Consider the following 19,223-nt stretch of genomic DNA (forward strand, 5'->3'; position numbering starts at 1 on the left):
CCCCTAATCCTAACCCTCACCAACCCACCTGCTTAAAACAGACTTGTCGGACTGGTAGCAGTGACCTAATAGTATCAATCTTAGTGGAGCTATAACAGAGGACTTTCACATGCCAAACGCCAAAAACAGCAGTGTAATGAGTGCCAAGTTGTTCAATAATGAAAAAGATCAGAGTAAAACTTTCCAGTCCTACAACTGAGAATGGTGATGGAATGTCAAACAATTAACTGGAGCTGAAGTCTCCATGAGTATCCTTATCTTTAACTATGATTCAGCCTAGCAAGTGAGTAGAAGAGACGAGGAAAAAAAGCAGAGTGGATGACCCTACTTGTCCTCCTCCCGTGTTCCCCTCCCTCAATGTCCAGTCAATTCTGTTTACTCTGTGTTATTAAGAAATGGCTGAGTACATTAGACACAGTAAAAATCTTAACAACATCCTGGAGATATGCTGAATATTTGTTTACCTGAACTATCTGCTCCTCTGGCTACACTGTTCCAGCACAGCTATGATACTGGGTCAGGCAGGTGATTGCCTTGGTATGCCCTATTAAAAAATTCCTGATAAATCTAACCTCACAATTACTACCCAATCAGCATTTTCTTTATCATCAGTAAAAGTGATGGAAGGGTCATCAATGACACCACTAAACAACACCTACTCTCTCATAAGCTACTCATTAATGCTCAGTTTGGGTTCTACCTGAACCACTCAGCTGCTAAGTTCATTGCACCCTTAATAGCACCTTCCAAGCCTGTGATTTCTGACACCTAGAAGGACAAGGGCAGCAGATACATGGGAACACCACCACCTGCATGTTCCCCTCCAAGCCACTCACAGACCTGACTTGGAACGAGTTCTGTTCCTGAACTACAACAACCTAAGACTATTCCTTCACTGTGGCTGGATCAAAATCCTGAAACTCCCTCCCCAACAGCACTGTGGGTGTACCTATACCACATAGACTGCAGCAGTTCAAGAAAGCAGTTCACCAGCACCTTCTCAAAGGCAATCAGGGATGAGCAATAAATGCTAGCCTAGCCAATGGCACCCACATCCCGTGAAGGGATAAAGATCCAGACATGGACACAACAGCTGCATCCCAGATAATGGATGAGAGTAACTACTCTCAAGACAATATCTTACCTAAAATAGCACCAAGAAACATTTGGTGAGGAACCATGCTTGATAGATTGGAAGATGGTCATGGCTGTTGGAGGTCAGTCATTGCAACTTCAGGACATAATTGCATAAGTAAAACTATGTAAATGCTGGAAACCTGAAATAAAATAGGTTATCAACCTAAAATGTTAACTGTGAGTCTGTCTCCAGAGATTCTGGCACACTGCTCAGTATTTCCAGCATATTCTGCTTTATTACATGATTGCAGGCATTCCCCAGTGGAGTGTTCTTCAACCAAGCACCTTCAGCTACTTCATCAATGACTTTTCTTCAGAGAGGAATAAGATTATGAGTAAGGTTTATTCACTGATGATTGTCTTATAATTTAGAATTCAGCTCCAATTACAATTTCTCTGATAATGAAGCAGCCCATACCAGCCTTCAGCAGAACTTCAGACAACATGTCCTCACCCTCACCCTTGTCCTCACTTTTCACCCCACCATTTTCTGGCGATAGTGTCCACCAATATTCATTACGAGCCCACCGACTCCCACAGCTACCTCGACTACAGCTCCTCACACCCTGACTCCTGTAAGGACTCTATCCCATTCTCTCAGTTCCTTCGCCTCTGGCGCATCTGTTCTGATGATGCCACTTTTCAAAACAGTGCTTCTTACATGTCTTCCTTCTTCCTTAACCGAGGTTTCCCACCCACAGTGGTTGATAGGGCCCTCAACCATGTCCAACCCATTTCCCACACCTCTGCCCTCACTCCTTCCCAGAACCATGATAGGGTCCCCCTTGTCCTCATTTTTCACCCCACCAGCCTCCATATTCAAAGGATCATCCTCCGCCATTTATGCCAACTCCAACATGATGCCATCACCAAATGCATCTTCCCTTCTCCACCCCCCACCCACCCCCCCCCACCCCCCGCCGGTCCACTCCTCCATCACCCCCAACACCTCAACCCCCTCCCACAGCACCTTCCCATGCAATCGCAGAAGGTGCAACACCTGCCCCTTTACTTCCCTCCTCACCGTCCAAGGGCCCAAACACTCCTTTCAAGTGAAGCAGCATTTCACTTGCACTTCCCTCAATTTGGCCTACTGCATTCGCTGCTCCCAATGTGGTCTCCTTTACTCTGGAGAGACCAAACACAGAATTGGGTGACTGCTTTGCGAACACCTTTGGTCTGTCCACAAGCATGACCCAGACCTTCCTGTCGCTTGCCATTTCAACACCCCATCCTGCTCTCATGCCCATATGTCTGTCCTTGGCCTGCTGCAATGTTCCAGTGAAGCTCAACGCAAACTGGAGGAACAGCACCTCATCTTCTGATTAGGCACTTTACAGCCTTCCAGACTTAACATTGAGTTCAACAACTTCAGACCATGAACTCTATCCTCCATCCCCACCCCTCCTTTTTCCATCCCCCTTTTTTCCATATTCATTTTAATTTTTAAAAAAATTATTAATTTTTTCCCCACTTATTTTCATTATTATTATTTTAAAAACTAATTTCCATTTTCAATCATTGTTTTATCCCCAGCTTTTAGCTTATTTTCAACCTTTTTTCCCACCACTGTCCCCTCCCACCACCCCACCCCCGCTAGGGCCATCTGTCACTTTCCAGAATGCTTACCCTGGTCCTGCCATTATCACATTTTGCTTTCTTAATGTCACCATTAGCACCTCATTTAGCCAGTACCAGCACCATTAACTACTCTTTGGTATTATGGTTTATGACACCTTTTGCCATTTCTCCTTTGCCTCCACCTATCGCTGGCCTTCTATCCAGCTTCACTGGTTCCACACCCCTTAATCAGTATATATTTCACCACATCTCTATCTCCCTTTAGATCTGAAGAAGAGTCATATGGACTCAAAACGTTATCTCTGTCTCTCTCTCTACAGATGCTGTGAGACCTGCTGAGTTTTTCTGGCACTTTTTGTTTTCATCTACACTCAAGGAGGCCATCCAGGACAGAATGGTTCATTTGATTAATGTTGTTGCCACTGAAATCAATACCCACCTCCTTCACAATGATGCACTGTGATTGCAGTATGTATTACCTTTCGGATGTACTGCAGCAACCCAGCAAGCTTATTTCGACACCACTTCACTTCCCAACCAGGTGGGAGGTGAAAAATGGGTAAGACAAGAATTGTAAAGACAAAACAAGACAGGAATTGTAAAGAAAAAGGGTACATGTCAGCCTACCCAGAAGGCAAAAAACAGTAAAAACTGGGAAATAAGAGTGCTGGTCCGAACTGTTTTTTTCTTTCTGGTAAGGGCAAGTACTCCTAAGTCACATGGCTCCCTCACCTGGCAGGATAGATTAAAGTGAGAGATTTAGCAACATTTCCTTTTAACTTTGTTAAGCTACATGAATGAACCAAGCTTATGCCCCATATGAATTGGCTGTCCAATGAGATTCCCACAGCTGTTGCACCTCTGAGATCATGAGAGAATAAAATTACTTTTCTTTACGAACTTCTACCTAATTGTCAGATTTTGTATTTATTTGTTCATTTTAATTTTTTGTGCTAGAATCTATGGTTTGGCATATAACCTAACATCCTTAAACTTCTGCACCATGTATTGAATTTGCATTTAACTGCTATTTTCCCTTTCAGGAATGTCAGCATGGTTGTGATGACTGAAATATTGAAATGGTAGAACAAGGATGAAATCACTGTCCTCAAAAATCATACCATGAACAATCTTAAAAAGAGATCTGAAAAAGACACATTCCACCATCAAATATGTGTGAAATACCATTGATTATGTTCAAAGACATTGATTTGCCATTTTCAATGAAAAATGAATGGAATATAATCTCGAAAATACCAGATAAATGTCCATCAAATCTCACAGTCCTATGTAATAAATATTTAATTTGATTTATATAGTCAGGAAAAGCCAGTATTCTGAATTATTAATGGACAGAATTGCAGAATGTAATGCCAAAAGTACTGGCTAAAAATCCCAGTACGCCATGTAATAAAAATAATTTGAATTGTTCAGTCACTGTAAATCAACAGCTCTGCCAGTGAACTCTCAGATATTCTCATCCTAATTCCTATAATAGCACCAGCAAATAATAAAGTGGATGAGTGGACTTTACTATTTCTTCCACTGTTTTAGCTTACAAATAGATACATCTGCATAAATATACTTACAGCACAATCAGTTTATCACATTTCAGGAAAGTTGAATAATCTAAGGACTTGATGCGATTATTGTCAAAATCTCTAAAAAAAAAGTTGGAATCAAAAACATTTTAGCACAGATATAATAGGATTAATTGGACCACAATAAATGTTTAGAAAATAGTGGTGTATGCCCTTGACATCAAGGCCGCATTTAACCCAGTGTGGCATCAAGCAGCGCTAGCAAATCTGGAGTCAAGGGAGTCAGGGGAAAATGTCTCTGCAATTGGAATCATATCTAGCACAAAGGAAGATGGTTGTGGTTGTTGGAGGTCAATCATCTTAGTTCCAGGACATCACTGCAGGAGTTCATCAGGGCCCACTTTGTTCAGCTGCTTCATCAATTACCTTCCTCCTATTATAAGGTCAGAAGTGGGGATGTTCGCTGATGATTGTACAGTGTTCAGCACCATTCACGACTCCTCAGATACTAAAGCAGTACATGTCCAAATGCAGCAAGACCTGGACAATAACCAGGCTTGGGCTGTCGAGTGGCAAGTAACATTCATGCCACAGAAGTACCAGGCATTGGCCATCTCCAACAAGAGAGAATCTAACTATTGCCCTTTGACATTCAATGGCATTTCCATCATTGGATCCCCTGCTATCAACATCCTGGGATTACCATTGACCAGAAACTGAATTTGACTAGCCATATAAATACTGTGGCTACAAGAGCAGGCCAGAGGTTGGGAATTCTGCAGAAACTAACTCACCTCCTGACTCCCCAAAGCCTGTCCATCATCTACAAGGCACAAGTCAGGAGTTTGATGGAATTCTCCACTTGCCTGGGGAAATGCAGCTCCAACACTCAAGAAGCTTGATACCATCCAGGACAAAGCAGCCTGTTTTATTGGCATCCCATCCACAAACATTTACTCCCTCCACCACCGACGCACAGTGGCAGTAGTGTTACCATCTACAAGACACATTGCAAAAATACACCAAGGCCCCTTAGACAGCATCTTCCAAACCCACGACCACCATCATCTAGAAGGACAAAGGCAGCAGGCACTTGGAAACACTTCTACCTGGAAGTTCCCCTCCAAGCCACTCACCATTGTGGCTTGGAAATATATCGCCATTCCTTCACTGTCACTGGGTCAAAATCCTGGAACTTGCTCCCTAACAGCACTATGGGTGTACCTACACCACATGGGCTGCAGAGGTTCAAGAAGGCAGCTTACCACCACTTCTTCAATGGTAATAAGCAATGGCAATAATTTCTGGCCTAGCCAGCAACAGCCACATCACATATTGGGCTGAATTTTTCCGTTGGCGAGCTGGGGGCAGGGCCCGCTCGCAGACGCAAAAATGACGCAGGATGACTTCAGGGGAAACCCCCGACATCATCCCGCCCCATTTAAATATTCAGGAAGGCGGGCGGTCAGCGTAATCAGCCAATTGAGGCTATTGATAGGGTAGTTAAAACAATTAAAGGCCCTGCCCGTCCAACCTTAAGGCTGGCGGGCAGACCAGGAGTCCCGGCGGTCTTCTGAAAAAACATGAAACCTCATCCACCGGCGGGATGGGGTTTCATGTGTGTTTTAAAAAAGTTTAATAAAGTTTTTGTGAACTTTATTAACATGTCCCATCTCGTCCCATCACAGCACTTTGCCTCAGGGAGATGTGTGCTCTTTTGTGCGCATGCACAAAAGAGCGCAATCTCACATTTGGGGAATCCCCCCCGCCCACATGGGAAGTGCTATGGGTGTCACGCTGGGCGGGCCTTAATTGGCCCGCCCACTTAAAATGGCGGCGGGCCCGTTTTGGCAGCGGCGATCTGCTGCCCACCCACCGCCGAGTTGGTCGGGCCCGCCTGCCCGTCAAGGGCAAAATTCAGCCCATTGAATTTTAAAAAGTATTGTCCGAAAGATCTAAAAATGCTAGTTATATCAGAAAGAAACATACTAACTTTCTAAACAAGTAGCAATTATATTCACTCACAGCCAATACACACTTGGGATTTCAGCACATATTGATCTTGTTGGCAGTTTTTCCAGTAGATTGTTAACCATGGATCTAAAAAATAACCAGATTCACTACAGTATGCTGAGCTAGGAAACTAAACATTTTCTCACTTGCAGAACAAAGAAGTAGCACAAGAATACAAATGAGGAAGGTCACTTGATCCATCCTTATTTTTCGGTTTGAAATGGGTGCTGAAGATAGGGCAGACATATTAATTCTGAAATTTCTCAGCTCAATACTGTAAGGGACATAATACCTTCTTTTGGTAGCTGCCAATGACACTTGAAAAATGGCCTAACCCAATATTGGATCAGATGTCTCCCAGGCATCCTTTGGGTGAGAAACATCTGTCCCTGAAATTGGCTCTCATTGTATAAGCAGATGAGAGAGATAACTGGTCCAATTCTCAAAATGTTAGAGGGTTTGTTTGAATATTTATTTTGTAGGCACAGTGGCATGCAGGTCATTTAAAGGTGAAATAAGTAACTCCAACAGAGTAAACAAAATGGCTCATCAGAAATATTGAACTCTGTGTGTTTCTTTCATGTGAGCTATACATCTTCTATAATTATGCATTCTGCAATATATGCTAAATACAACAGAGAAATGTTAAAATAAACCAGCCTTATTCAGAACAATGACATCAGTAAATCAGTTACAGCCATCTGAATACCTTTAAGAAAGAATGGATGTCAAGAGCTCCAAAACAAAAACTGCAATAAATTCACATTATCATAAAGAAAACCCTCAAAATATTTACCTAAATTGGGAGAGTGAAAAAATGTACTTACAAAACAAGCAAAGACTTTAGTCCAATAAATAAACGTGGTGAGATTTTTGATATTAAGTTGTCATCAAGAGATCTGAAAAAAATTATAGTATTTCAAGCAAGCTAGGCAAAATGTGCAAGGTTTAGATTTTATTAAGCTGCATATTACATAGCATGACATAGAATGTATAGCATGGAAACAGGCAATTCAGCTCAACTGGTTCATTCTGGTGATTATGCTCCATATGTGCCTCCTCCCTCCCTTCTTCATGTAATCCTGGTCCTCTCTTCCTATTCCTTCTTTCTCACGTGTTTATCTATTTTCCACTAAATATACATTTGACATTCAGCCTAACTACTTGTGGTAGTCAGTTCTACATTCTAACCATGCCCTGGGTAAAAAGGTTTCTCTTGAATTCCCTGTTGGATTTAATATTGACCATCTTATATTTATGACCCAGAGTTTTGAACTCTTTCATCTTCCTTACTGTGGCTATAATCAAGTTTTAGAGGATACATAAAGGATTTTTGAGCTGGGTTGAGGCAAAAGTTAATGCCATGCTGCAGAGCTTCCTGCTACTGCACTTGGGTGCATCAGATTTTTGAGTGCAGTGCATAGAGGAAAATCAGTTGGAGAGGTTTGTGTGCAAATAAGGGAGCCCCCTCAGTTTTTTAGTCCATTAATTTAAAACAATTAAAGTGATGGGAAACACGCCTGTGATTTCCTGAAGTTGGGTCCCATGGATTGCAGGAGCGCAAATCCATAAAATCTACTCTAATAGTGTATGTCCATCTGAAGGGTCAATTCTTCTGAGTAGAACCAACTTGTATACACGTTTTGAAAAGCTTCTGCCAAATAGAACCGTTTTTATTATTCATTCACTGGATGTGAGCATTGCTCATGGTAGCATACATTCCCTATCCCTAATTGTTCTTGAGAAGGTGGTTTCGATGTGCTTCTTGAACTGCTGAATTCCATATGGTGAAGGTATTCCCACAGTTCCATGAAGTAGGGACTTTGATCCAGCCACTATGAAGAAACAGCAATATATTTTGCAGCCAAGGATAGTGTGTAACATGGAGAGTGGGGCGGGCGCATACCCGATTGCCGCCCGTGATCGAGTCCACGCCGCCATTTTACGCGGGCGGGCCAATTTTATGCGGGTGGCCCAATGTACTTGCCGACTCCTGTGGGTAGCAGGAGTGTGCGGGCAGCAGTGGGCGTGCACAGACTGTCGGGTCCAATGGCGACCTGGCAGTCTGTTTAAAAGAAGGCTTGGCAGCCTTTTGTAGGCTGCTCACAATGGCCAGTTCGAGGACGCACCACAGGGGTTCGGGTGAGTAGGCCAGGCTGGAGGGAAGGGCAGAGGAACAGGCCAGGCTGCAGAGTAGGCCAGCAGGGGGTCAATGCGCCCATCGTTTTTCAGATGAATGCCTTGCTGCCCTCCTCGAGGAGGTGGCAGCATAGCGGGAGGCGTTGATCCCCCAGGATGAGAGGAGGAGTCCCCCACATGACCAAACGTGCCTGGGAGAAGGTGGCAGAGGTGGTGAGCTCCTGCGACGTGGTGCGGCGCACCTGGATCCAGTGCCGTAAGCGTTTCAACGACTTGTTGCGCTCTGGCAGGGTGAGTACCATGTTGGCATTGGGCATTTAACCCAGCAGGTAGCCTTAGCCTCTGCAGCACCCCCACCACAAGCCTCACTGTCGTGACTACATTGAATCATGTAGGGCATTTTCCGTTCACTGGGTGGGCAAGCAGATAGTGCCCATGCTTAGATTAGCCTGAGTGGTTCATGAGGAGATGAGTTCTCCCCCGCACCATGTGTTGCTCTTAGTCGCACATCACTAGTCTGGGGGCAACCTGCAGGTGATACAGCTAGGCGCATACTCAGAACTCTAACACATGCCCTATTCAGGGTGATAAGATTGTGGAAGGGGAGCCTTAAGGTCTCGTGGCCAAGAGCCATCTGCTGCCCTTGACGCTGCACGTAGTTGCACATCCTTGCTATGGGAGCAAATACCGTGTGGTTCCTAAAGTCATGTATGCAGCATGTGTCCAAGGGCCATTGGGAGGGTTGGGAGCAGGCGTACTATCTTTGTGTGAATGATCAGTAGTAGCGAGGAGAGGAGGCACTGGAGGCCTGATATGGCCCACTGTGGTTGGGGTGCCCGTGTACATGCAGAGCCCATGTGCAATTTGCCGAAATGAATGGTGTTCTCTCTTTCTCAGGGGAAGAATGCTCATAATGCCTTGGAGCGTGTGAGGACTGGAGGCAGCCAGGCACACCTCCTCATTTTAAGCCGCTTCGAGCAGGAGGCCCTTGAGCTGGAGAGGCGCCATGCACCCAGGTCAACTGGTGTCGGTGAGGCTGGGGTGGCACGGCCAGCTATTTGAGGCCTACAGTGAGATCCGCAATGTCCTCCCAACAGCCATAGCACTGATGATTGTTAAATTAGTTATTGTTGCAACATTGCTCGGTCACAGAGTGAGAGAGTCAGAGGTGTGCAGCACAGAAAAAGGCACTTTGGCCCATCGAGGATGCATGAGTCAAACACGTACCTGACTATTCTAATCCCATCTTCCAGCACTAGGCCCATAGCCTTGTATGCCATGGCATTGCAAGTGCACATCCAAATACTTATTACATGTTATGAGGGTTTCTGCGTCTGCCACCCTTTCAGGCAGTGAGTTCCACATTCCCAACACCCTCTGTGTGCAAAAGTTGCTCATCACATCCCCTGTAAACCTCCTGCCCCATACCTTAAATCTATGCCCCCTGGTTACTGATCCCTCTGCCAAGGGGAAAGGTTCCTTTCTGTCTACCCTATCTATGTCCCGCATAGGTTTATACACCTCAATCTCCTCTGCTCCAGGGGAAATAACCCCAGTCTATGCAATCTCTCCTCATAACTAAAACTCTCCAGGCCAGACAACATCCTGGTAAATGTACTCTGCACTCAAAAACAAAAATAGCTGGAAAAACTCAGCAGGTCTGACAGCATCTGTGGAGAAGAAGACAGAGTTAACGTTTCAAGTCCGTATGACTCTTCATCGAAACTAAAGAGAAATAGAAATGAGGTGGAATATAAGCTGTTTAAGGGGGTGGGACAGGTGGAGCTGGATAGAGGGCCAGTGATAGGTGGAGGCAAAGGAGAGATTGCCAAAGATATCATTGACAAAAGGTCAAAGGGGTGTAGACGGTAGCAGGTGATATTAGCTAAAGGATGTGCTAATGGTGACATTAAGGGTAGAAAGTAGGATGAGCAAGTGACAGATAGCCCTAATGGGGCGGGGTGGGGGGAGGGGATCGAATTAGGCTAAAAGGTAAAACAATGGATGGAAGTAAATTTAAAAGTAAATTTAAAAATAATAATAGAAATAGGTGGGAGAAGAAAAATATATTTAAAAAATATATAACAATTATTAGAAAAAAGGGGATCAGAAAGAGGGTGGGGATGGAGGAGAGAGTTCATGATCTGAAGTTGTTGAACTCAATATTCAGTCCGGAAGGCTGTAAAGTGCCTAATCGGAAGATGAGGTGCTGTTCCTCTAGTTTTCATTGAGCTTCACTAGAACATTGCAGCAGGCCAAGGACGGACATGTGGGCATGAGAGCAGGGTGGTGTGTTGAAATGGCAAGCGACAAGGAGGTCTGGGTCATGCTTGCGGACAGACCGAAGGGGAAGGTGAAGAGGAGACCACATTGGGAGCAGCGAATGCAGTAGACTAAATTGAGGGAAGTGCAAGTGAAATGCTGCTTCACTTGAAAGGAGTATTTGGGCCCTTGGATGGTGAGGAGAGAGGAAGTGAAGGGGCAGGTGTTGCATCTTCTGCGTGGGCATGGGGAGGTGCCATAGGTGGGGGTTGAGGAGTAGGGGGTGATGGAGGAGTGGACCAGGGTGTCCCGGAGGGAACGATCCCTACGGAATGCCGCCGGGGGGGTGAAGGGAAGATGTGTTTGGTGGTGGCATCATGCTGGAGTTGGCGGAAATGGCGGAGGATGATCCTTTGAATGCGGAGGCTGGTGGGGTGATAAGTGAGGACAAGGGGGACCCTATCATGTTTCTGGGAGGGAGGAGAAGGCGTGAGGGCGGATGTGCGGGAGATGGGCTGGACACGGTTGAGGGCCCTGTCAACCACCGTGGGTGGAAAGCCTCGGTTAAGGAAGAAGGAAGACATGTCAGAAGAACTGTTTTGGAAAGTGGCATCACTGGAACAGATGCGATGGAGGCGAAGGAACTGAGAGAATGGGATGGAGTCCTTACAGGAAGCAGGGTGTAAAGAGCTGTAGTAGAGGTAGCTGTAGTCAACTACTAGTCACACAACAGCCTGACAGTCATACTCACAGAATCATACTTTTCAGATCATGCCCCAGACACCAACATCGTCATCCCTGGATATGGGCAGCACAGTGGTTTACAGTCGGGCGGGAGTTGCCTTGGGAGTCCTTAACATTGATTCTGGACTCCATGAAGTCTCATGGCATCATGTCAAACATGGGCAAGGAAACCTCTTGCTGACTACCATGCATCTTGATGATGAATCAGTTCTCCAAATTCAACACCACTTGGAGGAAGCAATGAGGGAGGCAAGGGCACAGAATGCACTTTGGATTGGGGACTTGGATGTCCATCACCAAAAGAGGTGCGGTAGCACCACTACTGGCCGAGCCTGAAAGGACATAGCTGCTAGACTGGGTCTGCGGCAGGTGGTGACGAAACCAGCAATGCAACGTGCATTGTCATTGAAAAGCTCCTAACATGTCTCAGCTATACATCTCTCCTCATTTGGGAATGCACAGTTCAGTTGGGTGCCCCTTTAATTGCCACCCCCTCCCCCCCACCCAGTGCATGCACCTTCCCTCCAGTCAGCCCTCAGAGTCCTGACCAGCAGAGTATTTCCTCATTTTACTTTTGTACTGCATCATTGTAGCAGGTAGGAAGATGGTATTGCTGAGGTCTCACTACCAGCCCAGCTTGGACTCTCCCTGTGTGAGTGCAGAAATCCCTGGCGCTGAGTCTGAGTTGCCGCGAGGGCTGTGCGATGCAAGGTAGGCGAATGAACCTTGAAGTCACAGGCGAAATGCAGGTCACAAAGTCTACGTCGCTTCTATGCTGTTGTGAAACATGTCAGTTTAATTGGGGACGCGGGGCATAGTGGTATCATCGCTGGACTGGTATTCCAGAGACCCAGGGTAATTCTCTGGGGACCTGGGTTTGAATCCCACCACAGCAGATACTGGAATTTGAATTCAATAAAAATCTGGAATTAAAAGTCTAATGATGCCCATGAAAACCATTGTCGTAAAAACTCATCTGGTTCACTAATGCCTTTTAGGGAAGGAAATCTGCTGTCCTTACCTGGTCTCGCCTACATGTGACTACAGACCCACAGCAATGTGGTTGACTCTTAAAATGCCCTCTGAACAAGGGCAATTATCGATGGGCAATAAATGCTGGCCTAGCCCTGTTGTGGGGGTGGGGGGGGGATGATTCTGGAGACCATCCCTTAGGCAGGCGATTACAAACTGGTTTTACGACGATGTAAAATTGATTTTTATCTTATCGCGATGTTTTCTGCTCCCACCTGACTTGTTGCCTGCCGCGGGAGGGAGCGGAAAATCATGGCCTAAGTCACTGATACTCAAGAAACTATATCTACAGCTGAACAATAAAGATTATTGATATGCTTAGAATCTCAATACTAGTATTATGCACTGCATCAATTGAAGGTGAATCTATCATAAAAAAAGTTTATGTATGTACCATGTTATAAAATTTAATGCCTAATTGTGTTAAATGTTCTGCAATACCTTTTTCTAATACACAATACCAAAATGTTAAAATAATACACAAGCACAAATAACTGTCGAGTGGTAAATATGTTGCACTAAAAGCAGTCAAATACTGCTGCTTCTCAAAAGTGAGAGCCAAAGATCGAGACACTCATTTGTACTTATGGTGAATGAAGGAAACAATTAATTGTTGACTAGTTACAGTTATTTTGCATATACAACACAATATACTTTTAAAATGGAAGTAAACTATCTTTTAACTTGCAGTTTACTGAAAGTTAGTAAATCAATATCCAAATGTCATTTCAATTCAAATAAAGAGCGGAAGTTTGGGTTTTGTAATATGATTATGCGGATAAACATTTCTAACACATAATACCTTTTTGTTGTAAAATACTCCCCTCACATCATTTAACAAAAGGCAACACTAGGGTACATTCACTCTGTTTCTAATGCAATTTCATTTGCTTCATATTTCTTCTGTTCCAAAACAATGTTGACAAATGAACACTACCACCAACTCTGCAACATTTGCTCCAGAAGGCTGCATCAGACTTCCCCTTTGCTACAAATTATTAAACATCATCACCAAGGGAATGTTCGACGAGTTCAATCTTTTATCTTTTTACCCGTGAGGTATGCACAGCATCCAACTGCAGACAGACAAGCTTTTTTTCCTGCTGTCAAACCTTTAATTATTGCCCCTGTGTTGTTGCTGTTAGAAACGTTATGATCAATGAAGTACAGGATTCCACACTTCGATTAAATTTATGTCCTCTTGTTCAGGAATTTCAACAGGAATGCATGACAATTCAATTGTTATTGTTTGTTGTTTCCTTGCCCAAGTTTGTCCATCCGTTTCTTGCTTGCTGCAAGCTACCCTTCCAGGTAAAGAACTTATGTTTCCTTCACCTGCAGTTCATGGGAATTTTTCTGCCTGGTTTTCTAGAGGATTTTACATTGTTCTATTAGGTTCTGGTTCACTGTTTCAGAGCACTTGTTTCAGCCTTCTCAAAACCTCAGAATAATTTTGAAAATTCTGTCCTGAATTCTTTCAGTTTGTCTTTGCTTCCCAATTTGTTTACTTTAGATCTGTGCAAGCTTTTTGGCTTAACAGTGAACACTCTTGGTTTTGGATCACATACAAAGTTTCTGTGATTTCTCTTCCTTTGTATTGAAGTTCAGCAGTCAACTGTCCCTTGACCTTCAGTTGAATGCCTCCTGGACCATGGAGTCGTATGGTTGATGGGTGGAGGGAGTCTTGATTTAGCAACTGTTATGTGTCTGAAAGAGCTGAAACTCTTGGTCCAGTATCTAATTTGAATTTGGTTTTATGTCCGTTGAATGTAATGCTTGTACTTCAACAGTTCCTGTTAGATTCTGTGATTTCTCCCAAGAATGGCACTTTTTTCATGCCTTTTCTCATCTTTAATTTCTTGAATGCTACATGTTTTAATTAGTTTCTCCTTAAATTTCTGTTTTAGGAGCTTTTTGCCGTAGCATAGAGATTTAAACATCATCTCCTTTTACAGGAATGGCATTCTGCATTTTGAGCGGGGCATTCTTTGCACCAGTGCAGCCTTTTCCCACCATATTGAGAACACTGAGTAATGATAGCTACAGCACCCTCTTCACTGCTTCCCTGTTTTTCTGTAGGTGCACTGCTACTTGTGTCCTATAAATTGCACTGTGCCTGTTGTTTTTCCCTATGAAATCTCCCTGTCACCTCAAATAAATACACAATTTTGCTTTCCCTCTCCTGTCTGCCTTGCTAACTGCACAGCCATTGATAGCATTAAATCCTCCCTTGACTGTAGAAAATCTGATAAAGTCTCCCCTAAGACTCCTACAACAATGTGATCCTGAATTAATTGATTTTTCAGGGCTCCATATTCACAAATCTCAGCGAGTCAATACAAATCATTAATGCAGGGATCTTAGTTCTCTCCTGGTCTTTGGGTACATCTATTGAACTTCGCCCTTTCTATGATAGTGTTCCTTCTAATGCTGAAACATGTATCAAAGGCTTTTATAACCTCTTTGTATGTCACTGTCTCTTCATTTATACCCTGTCTAACATTATGTCATCTGCACTACTGCCTATGGCACAGAGAAGGGTGTTGATCTGTTCCTTTCTATGTTTCTCTGCTAATCCCAAAGCAGGTCTGGACCTGGTAAATCTACAACACCAGTACTGCCACTTCTCGGCTCGATCTTGGCCTTCCACGTGTTTGAAGCACTTTGGTAAGGGTAAGATTTTCTCCATGGTTTTTCTTCACTCTAGCCTTTCTTTGAGTTCTGTTTGCATTTTTCCTACACTGTCCTTGTCCTGCAATTGTTTCTCCTGCTGCTCCTTCCCTTCTCTGGGCTCTTGTTGCTTTATTGTCTTCTGTCACCATCTGTTATCATTGTTGTGGGTCTTAGATGAGGTTGTCCTTGGTCAGGGTTGATAGGGGGCTGCTGGAGGCAAGGCTGTTGGTAAATTTTACCTTTTATTGAACATCCTACCAACTATGCACAGTAGAAGACTTAGCATGAGAGATCTATCTATCTATATCAGCATAGTCTGTTGTCATGTGATCTTACATCACTGATGATATAGACTGTCCATTTACATATATAACATTAACCCCTTACACTATACTGTTGAAATTATATTTGCATTCATCAGGACCTGAAGAGATATCTTTAATTTCATATGTTGATTTACTGCCCCTGAAGTGTGCTGCACCTGTTCTAGGCCATTAAAATAGCCCTAAAAGCCCCTCTGATGCAGACCCATTTCTGGCTGGGCCTTGTGCCTGCAAAACAGATGCACATTTGAATAAGAACAAAAAATGCTGGAAAACTCAGCAGGTCAGGCATTATCTGTGAAGAGCAACAGAGTTAACGTTTCAGGTCAAAAAATATGGAAAACACACCTGCACTTCAGCCTTTCTTTAGCCTGCACCCAGAAACTAGCAGCCCCTCTAATTAGCTAGGGTCAGGGGACAAGCCATTGCATCATACTTCACAGGATAACATCCTATGATATTGCTATACCAGCATTTTATCATTTCATAACAAATCAATAGGCATGCTGTACTGTACCAAGGTTCGAGCCAACTACAATATGCAATGCTAGTTCTCAGAAAGTCACATGAAGTATCTAATTTCTCTTTTTCAGCATTTATTGTCTATTTCATTGCATGACATCACTTCCCTAACCTCCACCCTATCTATCCCTCTCACCCACACCAGAGTTTATAGTTGGTGTACGGGGTAATTTTAGAAATTAGTACTCCTGGCAAGGAACTTCGCCTACTGGGAATGCTCATCAGGAATATGTTTGGACATACCCTATGATTTTCCATTCATTTGGGCAGCAATTCACATCCAAATTGCCAACATGTGTTCTCTGTAATGAAGCTCTGCACCAGGAATATGATTTTGTAAAATTATCCCCATAATGCCAAACTTGTCCATGAAGGTGATGTGCCTCATTTCTAACTGCACTGATTAATTGGTATCCAAAACAAAAACAGAACTACCTGGAAAAACCCAGCAGGTCCGGCAGCATCGGCGGAGAAGAAAAGAGTCGATGCCTCGAGTCCTCACGACCCTGTTGGGGGGTCATGAGGACTCGAGGCGTCGACTCTTTTCTTCTCCGCCGATGCTGCCGGACCTGCTGGGTTTTTCCAGGTAGTTCTGTTTTTGTTTTGGATTTCCAGCATCCGCAGTAGTTTTTTGTTTTTATCTGATTAATTGGTATGATGAGTTAACCTTACATTATGTTTTGGTGCTTCAGTTTGCTGGATATGGAAGCAGAAAATCAAGTATAAATACTTAAATTCCAAAGGTCAGGCATTATACCTAACTTATCAACTAATTACCCCTAACGTGTGTATTGAAAATCTAGCTCAGACAAAAAAAACCTCTTGATAAAAGCAAAAAACTGCGGATGCTGGAAATCCAAAATAAAAACAAAAATACCTGGAAAAACTCAGCAGGTCTGGCAGCATCTGCGGCGAGGGATACAGTTAACGTTTCGAGTCCAAATGATCCTTCAACAGAACTAAGTAAAAATAGAAAAGAGGTGAAATATAAGCTGGTTTGGGGGTTGGGGTAGAGCTGGATAGAGGACCAGTAATAGGTGGAGATAACCAAAAGATGTCACAGACAAAAGGACAAAGAGGTGTTGAAGGTGGTGATATTATCTGAGGAATGTGCTAATTAAGGGTAGAAAGCAGGACAAGCAAGGTACAGATAGCCCTAGTGGGGGTGGGGTGGGGTGAAGGAATCAAAAAAGGCTAAAAGGTAGAGATAAAATAATGGATGGAAATACATTTAAAAATAATGGAAATAGTTGGGAAAAGAAAAAGCCCCTTTACTTCCCCTCTCCTCACTGTCCAAGGGCCCAAACACTCCTTTCAAGTGAAGCAGCATTTCACTTGCACTTCCCTCAATTTAGTCTACTGCATTTGTTGCTCCCAATGCGGTTTCCTCTACATTGGAGAAACCAAACGCAGACTGGGTGACCGCTTTGCAGAACACCTTCGGTCTGTCCGCAAGTATTACCCAGACCTCCCTGTCGCTTGCCATTTCAACACTCCACCCTGCTCTCATGCCTACATGTCTGTCCTTGGCTTGCTGCATTGTTCCAGTGAAGCTCAACACAAACTGGAGGAACAGCACCTCATCTTCCGACTAGGCACTTTACAGCCTTCCAGACTGAATATTGAGTTCAACAATTTTAGATCATGAACTCTCTCCTCCATCCCCACCCCCTTTCCGATTTCCCCCCCCTTTTTTTTCCAATAATTTATATAGAATTTTCTTTTCCCACCTATTTCCATTATTTTTAAATGTATTTCCATCCATTGTTTTATCTCTACCTTTTAGCCTTTTTTGATTCCTTCACCCCACCCCACCCCCACTAGGGCTATCTGTGCCTTGCTTGTCCTGCTTTCTACCCTTAATTAGCACATTCCTCAGATAATATCATCACCTTCAACACCTCTTTGACCTTTTGTCTTTGACATCTTTTGGTTATCTCCACCTATCACTGGCCCTATATCCAGCTCTACCTCCCCGCCCCATTTAAACCAGCTTATATTTCACCTCTTTTCTATTTTTACTTAGTTCTGTTGAAGGGTCATTTGGACTCGAAATGTTAACTGTGCTCCTCTCCGCAGATGCTGCCAGATCTGCTGAGTTTTTTCAGGTATTTTTGTTTTTGTTTAAAAAAAACCTCTTCACTAGCTAAAGGACATTTAAAAATTGAAGTGTCTATGTGGTTATAATATTCCATTTAAAAATAAATGTTTATTCTATTAACCATTTAATTAATACGTACTGAAAAACATCTCATTAAAAATGCTTTGAAAGTTATTTAAAATAAATTGTAAATGATCACGCTATAACATATATTGTAAAATTGATGGTACTACACTGCAGCCAGTAGAGAAGTACTTTGGGAGTGGTTGATACATACAAAAGTTCCAGTTTATGAAGGTCTTGAAATATTCTTGGTTTCAGAGCTGTGATTCGATTTTGACTGATATACCTAGAAAACAAAATGTAAAATGCAATCAACTAACCTTGCAAACAAGGCCATTTTAATTATTTATAGTAGATTCATAAATGTTAAAAACATTGGAGATGATAAGAAATCACAAAAAAATCTTCTGAAGAAGAGTCAGATAGACTCGAAACGTTAACTCTGTCTTTTTTTCCACAGATTCTGTCAGACCTGCTGAGCTTTTCCAGCAATTTTGTTTTTGTTTTTGTTTCAGATTTCCAGCATCGGCAGTATTTTGCTTTTATCTTAGATAATAAATCATCCGGAACACATTGTTAAATTGCATTGTAGTGCAAGATGCAACACTTGAGGAATGACACGCCACTAATTGACTACTATCCTAAGGAAAAATATATTTCCAATAAATTTACTAAGGAGGCAAAGGAAGCCACAATAGAGGTACTCTTTGTCCCATTAAATATAAATAGTATAAGTTGATAGCTATTCTTTCTAAAGACAACCTACCAAAACAAAATAGCTGGAGGCAAAGATGTTAAAGCTTATGCAGGAAATTTTTAGGAATGAAAAAGCCTAGCTTTGCAAAAATAGCAGATTTGTTAACACATAAAGGTAAGTGATATCAGGCCAGAGCCTGCATGCTAATTCCAGCTGGACACCAGTAGGGCTCAGTGTTGCTATGATTGTTTAATTAAATAGTGCGGAAATAAAGGCTTTCAGCAATCATCACCCTAACTGTCATTAAGCGCCATTAAAGCCAATTATTATAAGTGTTCCCACAATATATTAGGACAAAAGGTTTGTAAAATGGTTGAATTCTTGTCCCCAGGACT

The 19,223-nt window shown here is 43.1% G+C and overlaps 1 protein-coding gene across 1 annotated transcript in view; it reads right to left on the reverse strand.

Annotated features, from left to right (window-relative positions):
* The window catches only part of LOC144682449 (relaxin receptor 1-like), a 241,886-nt gene that overhangs the window by 69,698 nt on the left and 152,965 nt on the right, over positions 1 to 19,223 (reverse strand). Inside the window, exons 7-10 of the mRNA XM_078544852.1 lie at positions 18,346 to 18,417; positions 7,100 to 7,171; positions 6,285 to 6,359; positions 4,308 to 4,379 (exon numbers count right to left, since the gene is read on the reverse strand). Of these exons, the coding sequence (XP_078400978.1) occupies positions 4,308 to 4,379; positions 6,285 to 6,359; positions 7,100 to 7,171; positions 18,346 to 18,417 (291 nt within the window). The remainder of the gene's footprint in view (positions 1 to 4,307; positions 4,380 to 6,284; positions 6,360 to 7,099; positions 7,172 to 18,345; positions 18,418 to 19,223) is intronic.

This window comes from Cetorhinus maximus, chromosome 7, assembly GCF_964194155.1.
Source record: "Cetorhinus maximus chromosome 7, sCetMax3.hap1.1, whole genome shotgun sequence".
NCBI lineage: Eukaryota > Metazoa > Chordata > Chondrichthyes > Lamniformes > Cetorhinidae > Cetorhinus > Cetorhinus maximus.